Source organism: Cydia splendana, chromosome 1 (genome assembly GCF_910591565.1).
Source record: "Cydia splendana chromosome 1, ilCydSple1.2, whole genome shotgun sequence".
NCBI lineage: Eukaryota > Metazoa > Arthropoda > Insecta > Lepidoptera > Tortricidae > Cydia > Cydia splendana.
This window is the reverse complement of record NC_085960.1, coordinates 27209521-27228193: the sequence shown is the minus strand read 5'-3', so window position 1 is coordinate 27228193 and position 18673 is coordinate 27209521. Positions and strand designations below refer to the sequence as shown.

The following is an 18673-nucleotide window of genomic DNA, read 5'->3' as shown; positions in this document are numbered from 1 at the left end:
TTGTTAAATTAATATAATAAATTATGGTTTAAAATAATAGTTTTCATACCTACTTTTTAGTTTCCCATGCTTAGTTCCACAAAAAAATTGAAAAGTGCTTGAGAAAAAGGGACGACCTCAGAGCTGACTCATATTTTGTGCAGCAAATATTTTTAGGCAATAGGTAGCTGTCAGCTACCACTATTTGCTTAACTATGATGCCCAACGGCTTTAGTTTAAGAAGCATCCATTGGAGCTGAACTTGTAGGTACCTACAGCCTCCAGTCGTATGATTAGCTCATCTAACGATTTTGCGATCTAGACCAGACAGAATACCTTGTTGGCGACCTTCCTGCGCTGCGTATATAATACCTACACCTACATCGTCGCAAATATATTAACACTCAAAACAGCACAAAACGGCCAGTGTAGGCGTGCCACTGCCGAGGCGGCGAGGAAATTCCCTCGCGCGTATGCTCGCCCTGTGTGGAGTTGTGGACCCGGCCATCCCGGCTAATCTCAAGCGCCCAATGTCCAATACAAAATGAACACACCTAGCATGTTCTTGGCAGTGAATTTGTTAATGATAATAATTATAATCATCAATATTTAATCATTCTGGGGTACGATTTTGTATAACAAAATTAACAAACAGCGATATAGTTTTTTTTTAATTCGAATGTTATCGATAGCTTTGGCCTTTGGCAGTTCGGGAAGCATTGGTAGCCTAGTGGTAAGAAGACGTGTGGCTTGCAAAATCGATGTCGTGGTTTTTCGTTAACTCGCTCAACCGCTCCGTGCAACCGCGCGCCAGCTAGCGGACGCTTTGAGGAGTTTGCGGGGTGGTTATTACATGGAGAAAAATAAATAACTTACGCATAGTAGCTCTGATTCTGATGTCATACGGAGTTCTAAAAATGTTTACAATCACTCACTAAACATGTATACACAGCACAGCGCGATATAAGAATTAAGAACAACTATGAAAAAAAACTCGCACTGGAAAAATCTTTTAGTCTACTGACACTGACTGATGTGACAACATTATTTTTTGTTTAAGCTTTAAAAGCGGAAACTAGAAAATAGGTTTGTCATTTAGGTAGAGACTTTTGGGAGCAAGTATTTAATTTTTATTTATACATTGGAGGTAGAGTTAGACCAAGAAAAGTCAGCCGCGATTTTGATAGCCCACGCAGTGCAAATGTTATTTATACGTCATAACCTCATAGAAGTCTAACTCTATATGTAGGTACATACCTACACCTACTTGCTTTTAAAATACCGAAGCCATTTATTTTTAACATACTATTATGTTTATTACATACTCTGGAGCTTATAGGGATATGTGTAAGGCCTGAGTGGACGCTCGAAGCGCAGCGTTCGGCGGGGCGTGCAGCGTGGCGTCGGGCTCACAAGTGATTTGAGCAGCGTGCACTGCGTGCACTAAGGCCGCTCCTATACGTTTGCATTTGTTTAACATGCACGCTGCACGCCCAACTCGAGCGTCCACTCATTAGGGGCTATTCATAAATTACGTCATTTCAAATTAGGGGGGTCTGGACATCGGATGATGGTAGCATGACGTAGGAGGAAACGGGGTCATTTGAAGCATGATTTTTGGATGATTTTAGGGGGGGGATCAAAAATAGATGACGTAATTTATGAACAGCTCCTTATACTGCCAAGGTGCCAAGGCTGTGCAAATTTAGCGTGGCTAGAGTCTAGCATATTCACCTTAGGGGTTAGTGCCCGATTCACCAGATTATTTTGGATTGTGACGAACTAAAGTAAATCCGGCGAAACAGGAATCTGGCGAAACAAGAATCCGGCGAATCGGGATCTAACCAACTTAGGCCTAGGCATGTTCCATGGAAAAAAATACACAATAAAAAACATAATTTAATTTATTGTCATCGATGTAACTTTTACATAAATGTTTTATTAAATATACAAAATTATGTATAAAAATATTGTATAGATTCTGAGAAAACCTTTCCCAATAGTGTAAATGCATTTTTTTTATTAAAAACATGGAATGTCAGAAATGAGACAAGCTTCACAAGCGCATATCAAACGTACAAATAAGTAGCTTAACTTTAAACTCGGGTAAATCCACCTGTGTTGATAGGGTACGGTAGGATGCTGAGGTCGAATGGATTTATCCGAGTTTGAAGTTAAGCGACACAAATATGTAGGTATGGTCTTATAACATTCAGTCTTACATTATAACCATATTAAACCAAATAACCCAATTAAAACATATTGGTAGGTACTTTGTACCGATATATTTCAAAGATATGGAATAATGAGGAACAGTTGTATAAAAATATATATTTTTTAGATAGGTACATACTATAAAAATAAGTGCTCCATGATCCATGAACAAAGTTTTGCACGGAGCACGAAGACACATTTAGAAGGCACATTACATTTTATATGTCTTAAAAAATAAGTAAAAATTAACAATTAGCCAACAGTGAAAACATCTAAAAACAACAGTATGAAATGCCTTTCCTTATTGCATATTGCATTGCATTAAACTAGGGTATTTCACATTTTGATTTTGTTCTAATAAAACTGTTCATGCTCGAGAGAAAATAACCTACTTGTTATTTCATACTTTAGAGTTAGTGGAGTACTTATAAAATTTTAACTTCCCACAGCGGCACACGCTACGAAACTATGGTTTATAGTTTGCAAGCTGAACTATTAGTTTGGGATTCCATTGTATTAGAAACCGCAAACCGGAGGCGCAAAAAAAAAGCTTCAGAACGCTATTTATTATTTATCTATCATCATCTCTATGGCCTTAAGCAGTAGGTAAGAACATATTAAACTGTAGGTACTGCACCAAAAAGGCCGGCACGCGCTAACCTTTTGAACGCCAAACGGCGCATCCATTTGCCGTGCCACTGACGCCACGGGGGTAAAATTTAGTTTTGTGAATAAATAATGCCAACCTAAAAGTGGGGTGTATTTCAGTAGATTTTCATCAAAAAACGATCGACGTCTAATGCCGTCTTTGGCGTCGTTGTCACGATTTTGCGTTGACGTCAATTGCCGTCTGTGGCGTTCAAAGGGCTAATAAGACAGGTACAAAAGGCCAACTCTATTGTAACACCTGCAAACGGGCCCATAACAGGCGTAATCCGTAATTGCTGAGGTCGCCGTCGTCGAAATCGATGAGGACTATATTGCCTAGGGCCATAAGGAGTATAATAGAGAAACTTTAAATAGCCATCTAAACCTTTTATGGCGCCTCCGGTTTGCGGTTTCTTATACAATAGACAACAGAATCTCAAACTGACTTGAAAACTACAACACTATGCAAGACTATGCTCATGACTTACATTAATTTTGACCATAACTTTGGCCATAGCGAGTATTTCGCGTTAAGAGCACTATCATTGCCATATTTCACCTGTAACATAACTAAGTAAAAAATGTTTACTATGAAGTGTCACATGTTTACAATGATACACATTATCTATGCTTAAATGTACCGTTAACTATATAGACCAGTTCTGAGATAAGTACCTACGCGAGCTGATATTTAACAAACGTCGGCAGCACGAACGCAGCCTTGTGCACCTCCGAGTTATAGTACTTCAGTTTCATAGCAGCTTCCTCGTCTTTTGTAAAGGTAATGGTGGGAACGTCGAAGCGCACGTTGGGGGTGAGAGAGCCGATCACGAACCCGATCTGGCCGGACGGGTAGGTCGGTACTGACGCGTAGGCGTAGGCCGCTGAGGGGAACTGTTTTCTGCAATGGCTGTAAAAAAGTATTGTGTTAAACATAGGTTTTACAAACAGTACAATTTTGTCTTGACTGCCTAATCCAAGGCCTTCAGGATTTGTATGCTTTAAAAAATATAAAAATTTTACCTTCCAATAAAATTGGTATTATGTTTCCTTCCACGTCGGATATCTTCATTGAGAGAGCAACGCGATCGTTGACCGATAGGTGCCGCTAGCGTCTATGTAGTCGCTCCGCCCCACGCAGTGACGTAGTTCCGCTTCCTTCCTGCCAACCATTGCTCGCTTCACGCTGCTCGCCGCGGCCATGTCATTGTTGAGGAGAAGTACCGTCGGCATAAAAGTAGCCTAGAAGCCTGCCAGGAAGGCATTACTCAGATATCCGACGTGGAAGGAAACATAATACCAATTTTATTGGAAGGTAAAATTTTTATATTATGTGTTCCGTTCCACGTCGGATATCTTCATTGAGACCTGTTTATTATCTCCTGGTGGCGAGTCAGCGGGCGCGCAAGCGTTAGGGCTACACCTACTGTCATAGAACTCAGATAAAGAATAAATATATACGACATATTGCAACCCATGAAATCACAGTGACTCGTTATAATGATACATTACAGGAAATTGAGAATTTAAATTGTAATCCCAGGTTCGAATCTGACGTTAAACTGGTTTGAGAGATTTCTCATTCGAAATCGCTTCCGAACCGCAGAATCTCGGCGAGTCATGATCCCAATTAACTTAAGCCAAAATATCGTTAAGTGGATAGTTTTCCAGCCACTTTAGTTATCAAGTACATCGTGGATCGAAAGCAATCGTAGGCGAGGCCGGCTTAGATGAGACTGTGGCTGAAATAAATAAGCGCAGTGTCCCCTAACATTTGTGTAATTCTCGCAAGTTGACGTACCCAGACTACCTACTTACTGGGTCTATACATTATTCCGGAGCTTCTAAGAGTCAAGTCGGTAAGACACGTTATCTGGTTTAGAGCCGAATTTCGGACACAAAATAATAGCGTGAAAGTTAACTATGCAATTACCCGGGCTACAGTGTAGTAGACTAAGGTCATTGACCCTGCGGTCTGATGCTAACAGCAAATGTGCGGCAGCTCTTCTATCGTACTTCTTCTAACGTACCTAACGTTGTAGGGCTATTCAAATTAGGGCAAGTAGATTTCTCGCGTCCCAAGCTGGTGGTTTGGGAGGCGCTGGTCTCGCTATTAATGGCGTTGGAAGAAGGCATAGTGTCCGATAGTGGTTCACATACAGCACTTGTTACAGGCTTATGAACAAGTATCGTTCTGAAAGCTAACATGGACAATAGAAATAGATGTCTGAGATAGCTCGCTACTTCACTGGGTATTAGAGGTACCTGGCAGTCGATCTTATTTTTGATGCACCATGAAGACCATTTCTACATTGTGGGCGTACAGGCGGCCTAGACAAGGGGACGATCTAGGGAGTGCTCCCGTTACTGGTTTTCAATACAAACATAGTACCGGAACCGGGAATACCCGGTTCCTCCATATTAGTGAGACAGTGACAGTTGCGTCTCGTTCGCTACGTAGCGTTAGCCCTTGGCATGTTGCATGCATGCGCCAGTCACGCCAGTAGGTACATCACAGCGGACGTCACTCCTGATCTCGCCAGCTCGGTGTTGGAGCGTCCTATCTGACAGGAGCTACGCCTCATTCTTAAGGTCGTTGACTCGTAAGAGAGGGCGGTCTGATGCTGTGTTCACTAGGACCGCCAGTAAATTGCAAGCTTACCACAGCTGCGTGAAGGCTCTCCTTATCACGCCGTCACAGTAAACAGACTAGGCTGGGAGGTGGAGACATCCATACCAAGTCGTATCACCGGCAGCTGCCAGACGCGACGTGGTAGCAGTTCAGAGTCTGTTAAGAAATACCGTGACACAGTGCGAAGGCTCTCGAAAGCGGAGGCTGGCCAACAGGCCTATCAGGCGAAGATAGTCTCGGCGGCTCCTGGGCGTAGCTGCCACTCGGGCGCGCAGTGACTTCTTGATAAACCGTCGCCCTCGGGGGTTGTACCGACCTGGTAAGTAGCAAGGAACCAGCGCAACCTGAAGACGATCTGCTGGCATCAGCAGTTTTTGCGACAGCCGTGGTAACGGAGGGGATGTAGTGTCGCCGTCGTTTTATGTATACTGTAGTGGTGCGGTTGTATGTTTACACTTCTGTCGTCAGCGCTGCAGATGTGGCCCGTTAACGGTTACTTTTCACTGAAAGGGCCTTACCTCGTACATTGTCTACCAATATTGGAAATTGTAACGGACTGCTTGCATAAGATGAGGGAGGAAGTGGCGCGAGGCTTTCGGCAGCTTCGTGTTGCTGAGGACTGCGAAGGTGTCACCTTCCTCCATGAACTAAAGTTTGCGAGTTTGAGACGGAACAGGAGGCGTTGAGTCTCATTTCTGCGAGAAACTCGGCAGCAAGGCAGGCCTGTATGTCGCGAAAAAGAAAACTTTCAATCGGGGTGTTGTGCCGCGTGTCCCACGTGATGTCTAGGAGCGTGATAGTCTGATTCGCTTTATCCGAAGAAACACCCTATATCGAGCTAGTATAGGGGCATGGTCGCATGCTTTTAAGGAAATCGAACTAATGAAATCAAGTCTAAAATCGATTTTGGCGCTTGCGTAACAAAACTGTTTCGATAAAGTCGAAGACAGACAGATGTAAACTGTTGGAGTCCTCCTGGCCCCTTTCTCTTAGCACCGGAAACTCAAGCTTGTTCAGGCGCAGCGGGTTTATTTATCCCATTTTGTTTATTATGGGCTTGGCGCACGAGAAAGACTTTGTAAGACGGAACTTAAGCTGGAGAGCGCAGGCAAGCAGAGATAATTATGTGAAGTCTGCAGACCTTTTCGATGCCTTTCACCTCGGTTTTGAGCGGTCGCACAGGGCCTTGTCGCTAGCTGTTCTCCGGTTGGATCACTCCATGGCCTCGAGAAGTCGTAGGAACCTCGAAGCGGCACGGCTCCTCGTCGATCAGTATCCTCCATATTTTCCTCTGAGTATCGACATATCTTACCGCTTTCAACTCCGGGCAGTCGAGCCACGCAGGACGAAGCTCATTACAACCTTTTCTGCCGTCGCCGGAGGATTCCTTAACCGAAAACAAGAGCTTAGCGGTCTGTTCGTGCTGTGGCACCATAGCTATAGGCGCCTGAGTACCTCAATGGGACCATGTGGACAGGACAAAACTGATACTGAGGCGCCCATCAGCAGGCAGCATCGGCGGCAGGTAAGTTCGCGGTGGTATTCTTCTATTCTCGAACAGAACATGGGCGCCATTGCAAGGGACGACATCGTCGTGGTTGCAGCATCGGTGGACAGCATCGACGTGATTGTCGGTGCCATCATGGCAACCGCCGCCGCTCAGGAGGCGCCGGTGCGTGAAGCTAGAGGCGCCATCGAGGCGGACGGCTCGGGAGGCACCGGTGCGTGAGGCCGGGCGGCGCTATCATGGCGGCCGCCACTGGTTCGGGAGGCGCTGGTGCGTGAGGCGAGGACCCATCGTGGCGGCCCGCTCTAGAGGCGCTGTCGCGTAAGGCGGGCGGCTCCATCGTGGCGGCCGCCGCCGCCGGCTCGGGAGGCGCCGGTGCGTGAGGCGAGACGCGCCATCGTAGCGGCCAGCTCGGGAGGCACCGGTGCGTGAGGCGGCCGCCGCCTGGCTCGGGAGGCACTGGTGTGAGGCGAGAGGCGCCATCGTGGCGGCCAGCTCGAGGCGCCAGTGCGCAAGGCGGTGGTGCCATCGTGGCGGGCGGCGCCGTTGTGGCGGCCGCCACCGCCGGCTTGGGACGCGTCGGTGCGTGATGCGAGAGGCGCCATTGTGGCGGCCAGCTCGGGAGGCACTGGTGCGTCGGCCACCGTAGCCAGGCTCAGGTGCGTGAGGTGAGAGGCGCCGTCGTGGCGGCCAGCTCGATAGGCGCCGGGCCGATGGCTGGTTCGTAGTTGCACTCATCATCACGGCGACACTGCTGCCCTCGGCGGCGCCATCGTGGTGGCCACCACCGGCGCGTGCGGCACCACGGAGCGACGTCATGACGGACGGCAGCCAACGCGGCGATCGTCGCTATACTCGTAGCGTTTCCACTGCTTCCACGTAACTTACCTTCCACTCGAGCAGTCGGGACGCAGAAGCGGTCCGCCTTCACCTTGGCGCCAGGACGGGATCGAGAGGTCCGCTATCCACCCGCGCCGCGACCGCAGCAACAGGAGCGGGCGTGTGCCTCTCGGAGTCCCGCGGACTGGAAGCGCCCGCAGCCACAGGAGCGGGCGAGTGACGTCTCTCGGAGTCCCGCGGACTGGAAGCGTCCGCACCGCGACTGCAGCAACAGGAGCGGGCGCGGACTGGAAGCGTCCGCACCGCGACTGCAGCAACAGGAGCGGGCGCGGACTGGAAGCGTCCGCACCGCGACTGCAGTAACCGGAGCTGGCGCGGACTGGAAGCGTCCGCACCGCGACTGCAGCAACAGGAGCGGGTGCAGACTGGAAGCGTCCGCACCGCGACTGCTCTCGCGGACTGGAAGCGTCCGCACCGCGACTGCAGCAACAGGAGCGGGCGTGGACTGGAAGCGTCCGCACCGCGACTGCAGCAACAGGAGCTGGCGTGGACTGGAAGCGTCCGCACCGCGACTGCAGCAACAGGAGCGCGGACTGAGGAGCGGGTGCGGACTCTCGCGGACAGGAAGCGTCCGCAACAGGAGTGGGCGTCCCGCGGACCCCGCACCGCGACACCTCGGGCTCCGGCCCGCAGCGTCGCGGCGTCTCGGAGTCACCTTGGACGACAGCAGAAGAAAGTCGCGCGCGGGGGCAGACCTCCCCTGAGCCCCTGTCGCGTCGCAACTAACGACACGAGGTACTCCCAGGTTAATACGACCTGCCTGAGAACCGTCCTTTAGTGTCGAAGTAACTTCTGAACGCCAATAAAACTAGAATATCATTAAACTGGCTCACCGGATGGTTCGAGACAATCCAAACCTCCTTATCGGCGAAGCGCGGCACCCGGCAGCGGCGCGCGCAGGCTGCCCGCCTCCGCGCCGCCCGGGCGCCGCCCCCGCCGCCGCCGGCACGATGACCGCACGTTCCCTCTCCGATGCGGAGCGACTTGCGTTACCACTTGTTAACGAAAACCACTAACGCACTTCCTACTTCGATCTCGAAAATGCGAGTTAACGGTAACGATTTTAGCAGCATGGAATGTGAAAATTAATTTAGCAAGAAAAAAGTGGGTAGAATCGAAAAGCACCGTTCGATGACTTCGATCGCGAGACCGCCAAAAGACTAATAGTAGCGATCTCTACTATATCTCACTATTTAATCGACCGAGTTTTGGATCGGAAATGTTAAAGCACCATGCTGCAAAAATATACGCAAAAAATATTTGCGGACCATCGGTCAGACGGTCGACGAAACAATGACATGGCCGCGGCGAGCAGCGTGAAGCGAGCAATGGTTGGCAGGAAGGAAGCGGAACTACGTCACTGCGTGGGGCGGAGCGACTACATAGACGCTAGCGGCACCTATCGGTCAACGATCGCGTTGCTCTCTCAATGAAGATATCCGACGTGGAACGGAACACATAATACCAAGTAAAGTTTGGCATGATAGTCTTTCTTATCTTACTCCTACTCACAAAATTGGTTTGACAGACTATACGTACCAATTAGAAGCAGGTAAATATTTTAATATAAAGCTTGTAGAAAGAAGTAAACTTACCTTAGTGTACTCCTGACAAGTTCCAAATCATTCCAAATAGTACCCGCCTGCGAGCACACAATCCCGCCCTCCCTCAAGGCACTCTTCATCAAGCTGAAGTAATTCTCCTGGAACAGACTGACAGCCGGGCCGACGGGGTCGCTGCTATCGGTGATGATCACGTCGAACTCTGCGCTGTGCTGCTTCATGAACTCGAACCCGTCGCCGACGTGCAGTGTCAGCTTTGGACTGTCGAAGCCTACGGCCATGAATGGGAGGTGTTTCTTTGATACTTCTATTACTTTTGCGTCGATTTCCACCTGGAAATAATAGTTTTACTTACAATATAGTGGGTTTCTGGCTATGCACCGGCTATTGTATCAGCTACGCAATTAACTGACTTTTGGTAGACCTTATACAGTCGCAATAAGGTTCACGTTTGGTAAGTCTGCGTCAATGATGATATTGCGTTACCAACAGAAAACATCAACACGACTATTTTCGGAATGAGGATAAATGCGCAAAGCTTAACGCAGATGGCGCTGAAATCGTTTAAAAAAACATGTCTTGAGAGGATCTGATAGTGATAACTTAGTTAACTTACACTTACCTACCTTACCTTACCTTACCTTACCTTAACCGCCGTTATCGTTGGTCGTCCAATTATTTCAGTATGTCTTTTAATTATATGAGTAGACAAATATGCAAATGCGCGTCTCACGTAAATAAAAAATCTTCAAATTTGAAACTTACTACTATTATAATATACAGGGTGGAAAGGCACGACGATCCTTTCCGGAAATGGGAGATAGTTTAGCCTAAGCTCTATATTTTCTCCATAGAAACTATGTTAATATGGGCAACCGTTTCTAAATTATGACCTTTTAAACATCCACGCAAAAAACTACTTTGTTCTAACCCTAACAGGTGACAGGGTCAATGAACTTACTTGTAAACAATCAGTATTCGACAGGAAATTATGCTAATTTGTTGCCATCTAACCATTTTTAGGTCTGCTTACAGCACGGTAAGAATCATTGCAGGATTTTCGCTTTCTTAGTGGTTCCACTTGTTCAATACTTGAATGAAATAGTTATGTTATTCCTTAATATTAATAATACTAACCACAACATTGTTTACAACGACAGTTCAAATGGTGACATTGACAACCACTCAAAAGTACGCAATCGTCTTATAAATATCTCTGGTTTCCTTGACTGATAAAAAGGTTTTAGTTTCTTAACACGTTTCACAAAATTATTTTCGAATAATTGGAAACTATTTAAAATAATAAAAAATTACATGTAGGTTGTGTTAGTTGCACCAAATGAACTTGCAAAAATGAAATACTAAGAATAAATCAAGAATAAATACTTCTTCAATACCAAACTAACAAACCTTCTTGCGTGGTAGGAAATAGACAAGACGTCTGATGTTTGAAATTAAATTTTCATTGAACTATACTTATTGAATGTCATATTCTTCAAATAAAAATGTTAGATGCTCGTGGCTATTTAAATTTGTGGGGCTGTGTAAAAGATATGGTGTACCAAACCAAACGGAATGTGAAACTGCGGACGAAATGAGACAAAGGCTAATTGGTGCTTTCTGCGGAGGATAAATGACGAAGAGCATACACTATATCGCATGTGCATCGACATACTCGGGTACGGGCTGCGGCGGCGTTGTAATACACGGAGGTACATTTGAACACCGTATGTGAAAAGAAGATAGTATTAAGTATTGGAAAAAAGTAATTATCTAAGAAAGTAATAAAATTGTTTGTAATATTTTTGCATGCATTTGATTTATTTGACATTTATGCGTCATTCATACATCATTGCGATACTGTCAACGATCGGAAAAAAGTGTAAAGTCCCGAGCTTTCCCGACGGAGATCCTTAATCTAGCCGTCATGTGCACATGCTATAGGGTTATCACCACAGTTAAAAAGTAGTATTTTTGCAATTTTTATTTTTTACTCAATTAACGATTCTTACCATTACCAATAGTCTCTGTATCACTTAAACGACCTAATACTTCCGGGAAGGATCGTCGTGCCTTTCCACCCTGTATATATTAGGGCGGTCCTTATATGGCAAAAAATATTTTTTTTTTTCGATTTCTTTACGGGGCACCATTTCATATGGTTATTTAACATGAAAATCGCTTAATATATTTTTTTCATATTTATTGTACGAAAATTAGGGGTCGCTACCGCAGCTTGAAGTTTGTGAAATAAAATTAAACACACGGGTTACATTAAAAATCGGATATATTTAAAAGAAACACTTTCAAGTAGTAACAATTGCAATTACTTTCTCTAAATTAGATATTCTTAGAAACTACACAATCTAGTATCCGTTACACAACAATAACACAATGAGAAAATTATGATAAAAGGGTGGATTTTTTGGCGTTGGGGTACTTTTTTCGGAATTGTTTTACAATTAAAAGCAAATACTGTTTTTGGTCTTCATTAGTTGTTAGGAGCTTGTTGTACTCCTCCATCAATGCCACTCCTCGTTCAGCGATGTCATTTACTACCCGCATCGACTGTAAAAATTTTTTTGCAGCTTTAAATTCTTCGTCGTCTTCCCAATTTACAACATCTTTGCTCAAAAATCCTGATGATAAGCCAAGTATTTGGAAGAACCTTAAAGAGTTGCTTGTCACAAAGTCTTCTATATTTTTTTCCATGATATGTTTTGCATCTAGACTTATTCTCTTGGGACAATAGTCCAGCCCTTCATCTTTTAGTGCAATGACCATTTTTTTCTTGCTTTCAATCGAAAGTTTGTCGTCGAAAAATGCTAATGGAACAAGTTCTTCACTTAAATACCACAAATGACCTAAAACCTTCTTCAACGCAACGTTAGCCATCGCTAGATTAATATTTTTAAAGGTTATTAGGTCTTTCAGCAGTTGTAAATCATTTCGCGGTGCATATTGCCCAGCAGGTGCTTCGAACCAATACTTCACGTATATGACGACAGTAAAAGTACAAATACTTTTTATCGCTTTTTCTTCTCTTTTAGTCATTTTAAATTGATGCCGAAACATAAATAATTTTAAACAGTACATAGCTTTTGCCATCCAGCGAGCACGGTGAAGTCCAGCAGGCGTTCTGAATGAAACTCCACTCTCAAGTATTCCTCCCAAATAAATTATTGTGAGATTTAATAGCTCTCTGTAATCGTCACGCGGTTGGTATTCACGCAATTGATCCTGTCCGAAAGAAATCATTTCTGAAGATATATCTTCAACGTGTTTGGCTGACTCGGGATCAGAAATAACCGTCTTGTAATCCTTACAATCAATATTGGTCCAATCCTTTTTGAACCTTTTGAATATCAAAATTTCTGGGCCACTAGATGGACCAAGTGCCTGATTTGTGATGGCTTCTAACATAATTTCCATTATGTGATGTCGACAGGCGAGCCAAATCATATCTCTTTCCATTTTTTGTTCCAAAATAACGCAGCATCCGTTTCGCAGTCCAGTGTTTACTGCCGTTGTGTCAAAACATAAACATTTAATTTTGTCACTTAACCCCCATGACTGTACGGTTTCATGAACAGCAGAGGCACACGCTTCACCGGTTCCACGTTCAAGTTTGGGAACTGCTAAGAGCTGATCTATTCCATGCCCGGACACTAAAATTGGTAAGCGATCCACCGTTTTATGTCCTGTTATGTCTTCAATAAGTTTACCATCCCAGTGAATTGTTAAGGGTAAGTCGGGTTTGAATTCTGTTTTTAAACAATTTGCTATTGTTTCACGATGCTTCATCCGCTGCCGGCGAATCGAAGAACGGTTGACATTAAACTTTCGAGGTACTTTACACGTTTTCTTCAAAACAGATGATAAGACGATAGTAGCTTTTCTGTCAGATAATTTAGCGGCATCAAGACTCTCCGCTATGTTTTCATTAATCAAAACCTTTCTACCTCGCTTTTGTGGTGGCGGTGCTGGAAGTGTTAAAGGCCCTGCTTCCTGGTTCATGTCAGGTGTTGGCGTAGTATTTTCACTGCTAGATGAAGATGAAAACTTATTTATTCCTCGCAGAGCATTAATTCTTTGTTCTTCGCGTTTTCGGCGTTTTTGAAGGTTTTCTTCTTTCTTTAAGTTCAAAGCCTCTCTCTGCAAACTTTCTTTGTCCACAGTGGTCATAAAACCTGCCCGATTTACTCGTTGTTGCAATAAGAATTGTTTGTCTTCTTCGATGGTCATCATATTTAAGGCATTCGCGTGCGCAATATCGAACAATTGGTCTATTTGTTTTTGCCACTTTTGTTCTTTATCGGCTGTTACAGCGGAGCGTTTTGAAACATTTTCTTTTTTTTAAGTTTCTGCCACTCTTTAAAGTGATATTCAATTTTGTCTATTACATGCTTCTTTAATCTTGTCGGTATTGCAGCTTTTTGCCATATAGCCAAGACATAATTGGCAGTGTCCGTCGCAGAACGTCTTACAGTTCTTTTCTCGTCGATTTTAAAGTAAAAAAACAAACTAAGCACTTCACGTATTGAGGGTAATTTTGTTTGCTTCAAATTTGGTGTTAACTGTCCTATAAGCCAGACGTTAGATGTATTTCGCGTTGACACGCGTACGCCACTACTTGTAGACGCTATTACGACACTTCAGAACGATACGCTTGAAAATTACGTGCACACTGTCAGAAGAACGAAAATGGACTGAAGAGCGTCCCGTGCGCTCGCGTCACAGGGGTGTGATAGGGGGGCGGGGGGTGCGTCAGTGTTTTGCTAGTAGGTTCCAGCACTTGATAATCATTTAACAAGTAAAAAATTAACAATGAAACCGCTTGAATAACTAGTCGGCTTGATTCATAACATTGTTATTTTTTACATATTTTTCAAAACTTTGACCTTCGGTAGCGACCTCTAAAACTAGTTAAAAAAATTAAATAAAAATAACGTGGAATTAACTCACACTAAATAACAATTTAAAGAGGTGCCCCGTTCACTTTTCAAAAAATGAGAAATAAGGACCACCCTAATATACACGGTGTGGCCTGTAACACGAGCAAATAATTAAAACATAGATTGTACTCCTCAAACGGTGACACTTTTGTTCTACAACTTTTAAAAATTATGAAGTACATATTTAGACTCCCTATTTTTCATACAAAATAAATATTATTTTCAATGAACGCCATCGCCACGCCATATCATTGTGATTGACGTTGCTTGTCATGCCTTAAACATAACAAAATTCGCAATACATTGCGTCTTAGAATAAACTTTAAAGTGTATTAAAAATCAAACCCCAAGTTATTTTTAAAAGTTGCTGAACAAATGTTGGTCGGTATGAGGAGTACAGCCTACAGTTTAATTTTTTGCTCATGTTACAGGCCACACCCGGTATATACCAACAATTGAACTTAGGGCATACTGAAAATTCCTGGATTGGCCATTTAGAAAAACCGGGCAAGTGCGAGTCGGACTCGTGCACGGAGGGTTCCGTACCATAATGCAAAAAAACGGCAAAAAAAAACGGTCACCCATCCAAGTACTGACCCCGCCCGAAGTTGCTTAACTTCGGTCAAAAATCACGTTTGTTGTATGGGAGCCCCACTTAAATCTTTATTTTATTCTGTTTTTAGTGTTTGTTGTTATAGCGGCATCAGAAATACATCATCTGTGAAAATTTCAACTGTCTAGCTATCAAGGTTCGTGAGATACAGCCTGGTGACAGACGGACGGACGGACACGGACGGACGGACAGCGGAGTCTTAGTAATAGGGTCCCGTTTTACCCTTTGGGTACGGAACCCTAAAAATAAGTCGTCTCATACATCAGAATCCAGAAACTTTCAGTATGGCCCACGTACATGCTGCTATCTGAATCGAGAATCTGTCATTTCAAAGTTAGCACTCAATAAGTTGTCTTCATAGGTACATCCTGTTGCTGGGTCAGCCTGGGGTACTGATAAGAGAGATAACCACCCGACCTTCCCAATTCCAAGTTCAGATAACAACATATTTAACTGTCTATCAGTCTAAGCAAACTAATACTTTATCTATACTAACAATGTTGGTATCGTCACTATTTCAAATCCTTATCTAAATGACTATTCTACTGGTATTTAAATAATTTTGGTTAGTATGTGCGTTGAGGGCTAATATGCATTTATTGCAATTACTAATGAGATTGTAAACAAGCTTTATTGTAGGTAGTAGGTACTCATTAACAATAAGCATCAATACTAAACAATGTTTCTTTTATTATTCAAATATGAATGAATAAAATAATTATTGCCATCTTATGTTGTTTCAACTTACCTATAAAGTAAATTAGGTATTGTAATAATGTCTATCATATAGTCTATCACTCTTTTCATTATTAGATTATTAGAGTTATGATGATGTTGGATGCAATTATCATGTCTATTTTTAACACACTTACATCAACTTCACTAGTGAAAAACAATGTAATAAAATCTAGCATGTTGATTTTAACCTATCCATATCATTTTCAAACAATGCAATAATATATAGTCTGTGTGGAAAGAGTAGAGTCATGGAATGTATTGGTTCCCATACATTTCACGACTCTTCTCTTTCTTCTTTCTCTAATACAGATGACAATACAGTAATCAGGTACCAAATACCGTCAGCAGATTTTACTTTAATGTTTTTATATGAAGCTTACCTGAACAATTTGTTTCACTTTAGGATGCTTGGCCACTTCTCTGGCTACTCCACCATCACCTCCACCCACAATTAGTACTTTTTCAGGATTTTTGTGGCAACATAAAGGCAGGAATGATATCATCTCCTACAAAAAACAACTTATTAAATAAATCAGATATAATATTATTTACTTTATGGCGTTCCTTAGTGTCAGAGGCCAAGATCCACTTCGGGTCACTGCGCCACGGCAGTAAGTAAGGACTAAAAGTCATTTTGACAAACTTATAACTGTGTCATTGGTAGGTAGTGTTCATTATAAGTACTCCAAAAGTATAATACCCCATATTCTTATATTTTTAATACATACCTACAGTTTCCCAATGCAATAGTGTAGGCAGGCTATTAATATTAAAAAAATAAGAACTAAGTATAACACAACACAAACAAATTCAAACAATATAACTTTTGTTAATTCACTTTCAGAACAACAGAATTATGTCAGTTCTATTGGCCACTTGATTAAATGTGCACAGGGCTTGTGATCATAAATAATATGTATGTTACAAGTTGAGTGATTCAGCTTCTTATTAATTATTCGGTTTGTTTCAATGAACACTGTAATCCACCACATTTGTAGGTACTTATTTAATGCAAATTTAAATTTAATTTTATATTTAAATCTCCAATCACAATGTTTGTTTTTGAACTGTAACATTAGCATGCAGTGATTTAGTTCCACTAATCCTGTTTTTTTTTTTATATATAAATAGGTAACTAAAATGAACCCAGTAAAACTTACCTGATAAGAAAATTCGTCTTTCTCAGTACACTGTATGATTCCATCCAGTACCAAAACTTTACCTAAACTTGTAGTATCAAAAACTTGAACATGTTGGTATTCAGATTTCTCATCACAAAGCACCTCCTTCACTTCGAACGAAAACGTGCCTCCAGGCCATAATTCGCATGCCTCAGTAAACCAGTTCTTTTTAAGAGAGTCCATTACGAGAATTATCTCTGGAAATAACAAATAATTCATAAAAACATCAAAAACCAAATATTAAAAAAACGGAATTCTTATTAGAATATATTTGAAATATAAACATAATTTACCGATATTTTCGAGTTATTTCAGACAAAATGTACCAATACGGTAATTAATTACAGTTTAAAAAATTACACTTACCTACTTTCTGATGCGCGAACAAAGTCAGAGCACAGAATTGAATATATGAACAAAATTAATTTGTTTAATAACTCTTGAAGAGTCAGAATGCGTTGAAACTTCACCGCAAGTTCAATCAGACTACGACTACGAACTACGAGCAACTTCGTGAACTTATCGGGTCGTGCGCATCCACCGCATCCACTATAGTTTGACAGTAAGTGACACTGACAAGTGACAAACATGTGTCAGCTGATCCTACCAAAGTATTTAAGATACAAAATAAAACCTCTTCAACGCAGGCAAACAGATAGATGCGCTGTATATATTAAAATTTAATTTTGTAAATTTAACTGGTGACCGAAGAGCTGGCGACTACCTCGCACAACGTATCAGCATTGCGATACAGCGAGGAAATGCCGCCAGCATCCTTGGTACAATGCCTCAAGGGCCTATTTTAGATTTAAGCTAGTTATTAATTTCGTTTAGTAGTACCACTGTATATATATGTGACGTCCCACGGTCAAAGGTACCTTATGGCGGGTATGGAGTTATGCATACCCCAGTAATCTACAATAAATAACCTATCGATAACACAAAAGATCAACCTTCTAGGTTGCGTAGTTACAGAGATATGATTTTTTGAAAATAATGTTGTGAAATGAGCAACTTTACGATAGAGAAGTTTTAAGTTTAGCCGCCTAAAAAACTATGTTCCTGAAGTAAGTTACATAGTTGACTACAAATAATAATGCCTGATATATCTGAGATTAAAAAAATATTGCGACTTGTTCTGTAATGCAAATAGAAACTTTTGATATCGACTGATTTATGTGTATACTAACCAATCTCTTGAAAATAAAGTTTTATTTCATTTTCACGATTGATTGCAATGAGCTCTCAAGATTTAAATTTTATCTATTAGAAAACGACACTGACAGACAGTTTAAGCAAAAAACAATACCGATTTAGAGGTGAAAATGTATTTTCTGACTTTTTCATATAAAATCACAAAATTGAATATTTTTACTTTTAATGTGACACACAATCAATTTTTCTGAGCACATATGAAAGAAATTCTGTCATTCAAATGAAATAAATCCTAAAACCCCAACTAAATACTATATTTAACCCCTTATGCCACTTTAAACTTACATAACAATAACAGTATTTGCTCCATACATTTACGAAAAGGTACCTTATGGAAATAAATCTAATAATACATCACTACAAAATATCAATCATATTATAGTTTATCTTTTATGAATAGAAAATATTAATTTACATTAAACTGCCCCCAATTTAATTAGTTCTTCGTCATAATAATCTTAAAAAAGACCAATAATTTGTATGTAATGAAAAGGTACCTTGTGGTCAAGTTACATGATGAGGCATGATG

At 42.2% G+C, this 18673-nt stretch overlaps 1 protein-coding gene across 1 annotated transcript; it reads right to left on the bottom strand.

Annotated features, from left to right (window-relative positions):
* Window positions 1-2029: 2029 nt before the first annotated feature.
* Window positions 2030-17126, bottom strand: LOC134797740 (spermidine synthase). The gene is made up of 4 exons (XM_063770099.1): window positions 16909-17126; window positions 16129-16254; window positions 9476-9774; window positions 2030-3751 (listed from the first exon to the last, which is right to left on the bottom strand). Exons 1-4 carry the CDS (start codon window positions 17110-17112, stop codon window positions 3517-3519), a joined length of 864 nt encoding a protein of 287 aa, XP_063626169.1. The 5' UTR covers window positions 17113-17126; the 3' UTR covers window positions 2030-3516.
* Window positions 17127-18673: the final 1547 nt, after the last annotated feature.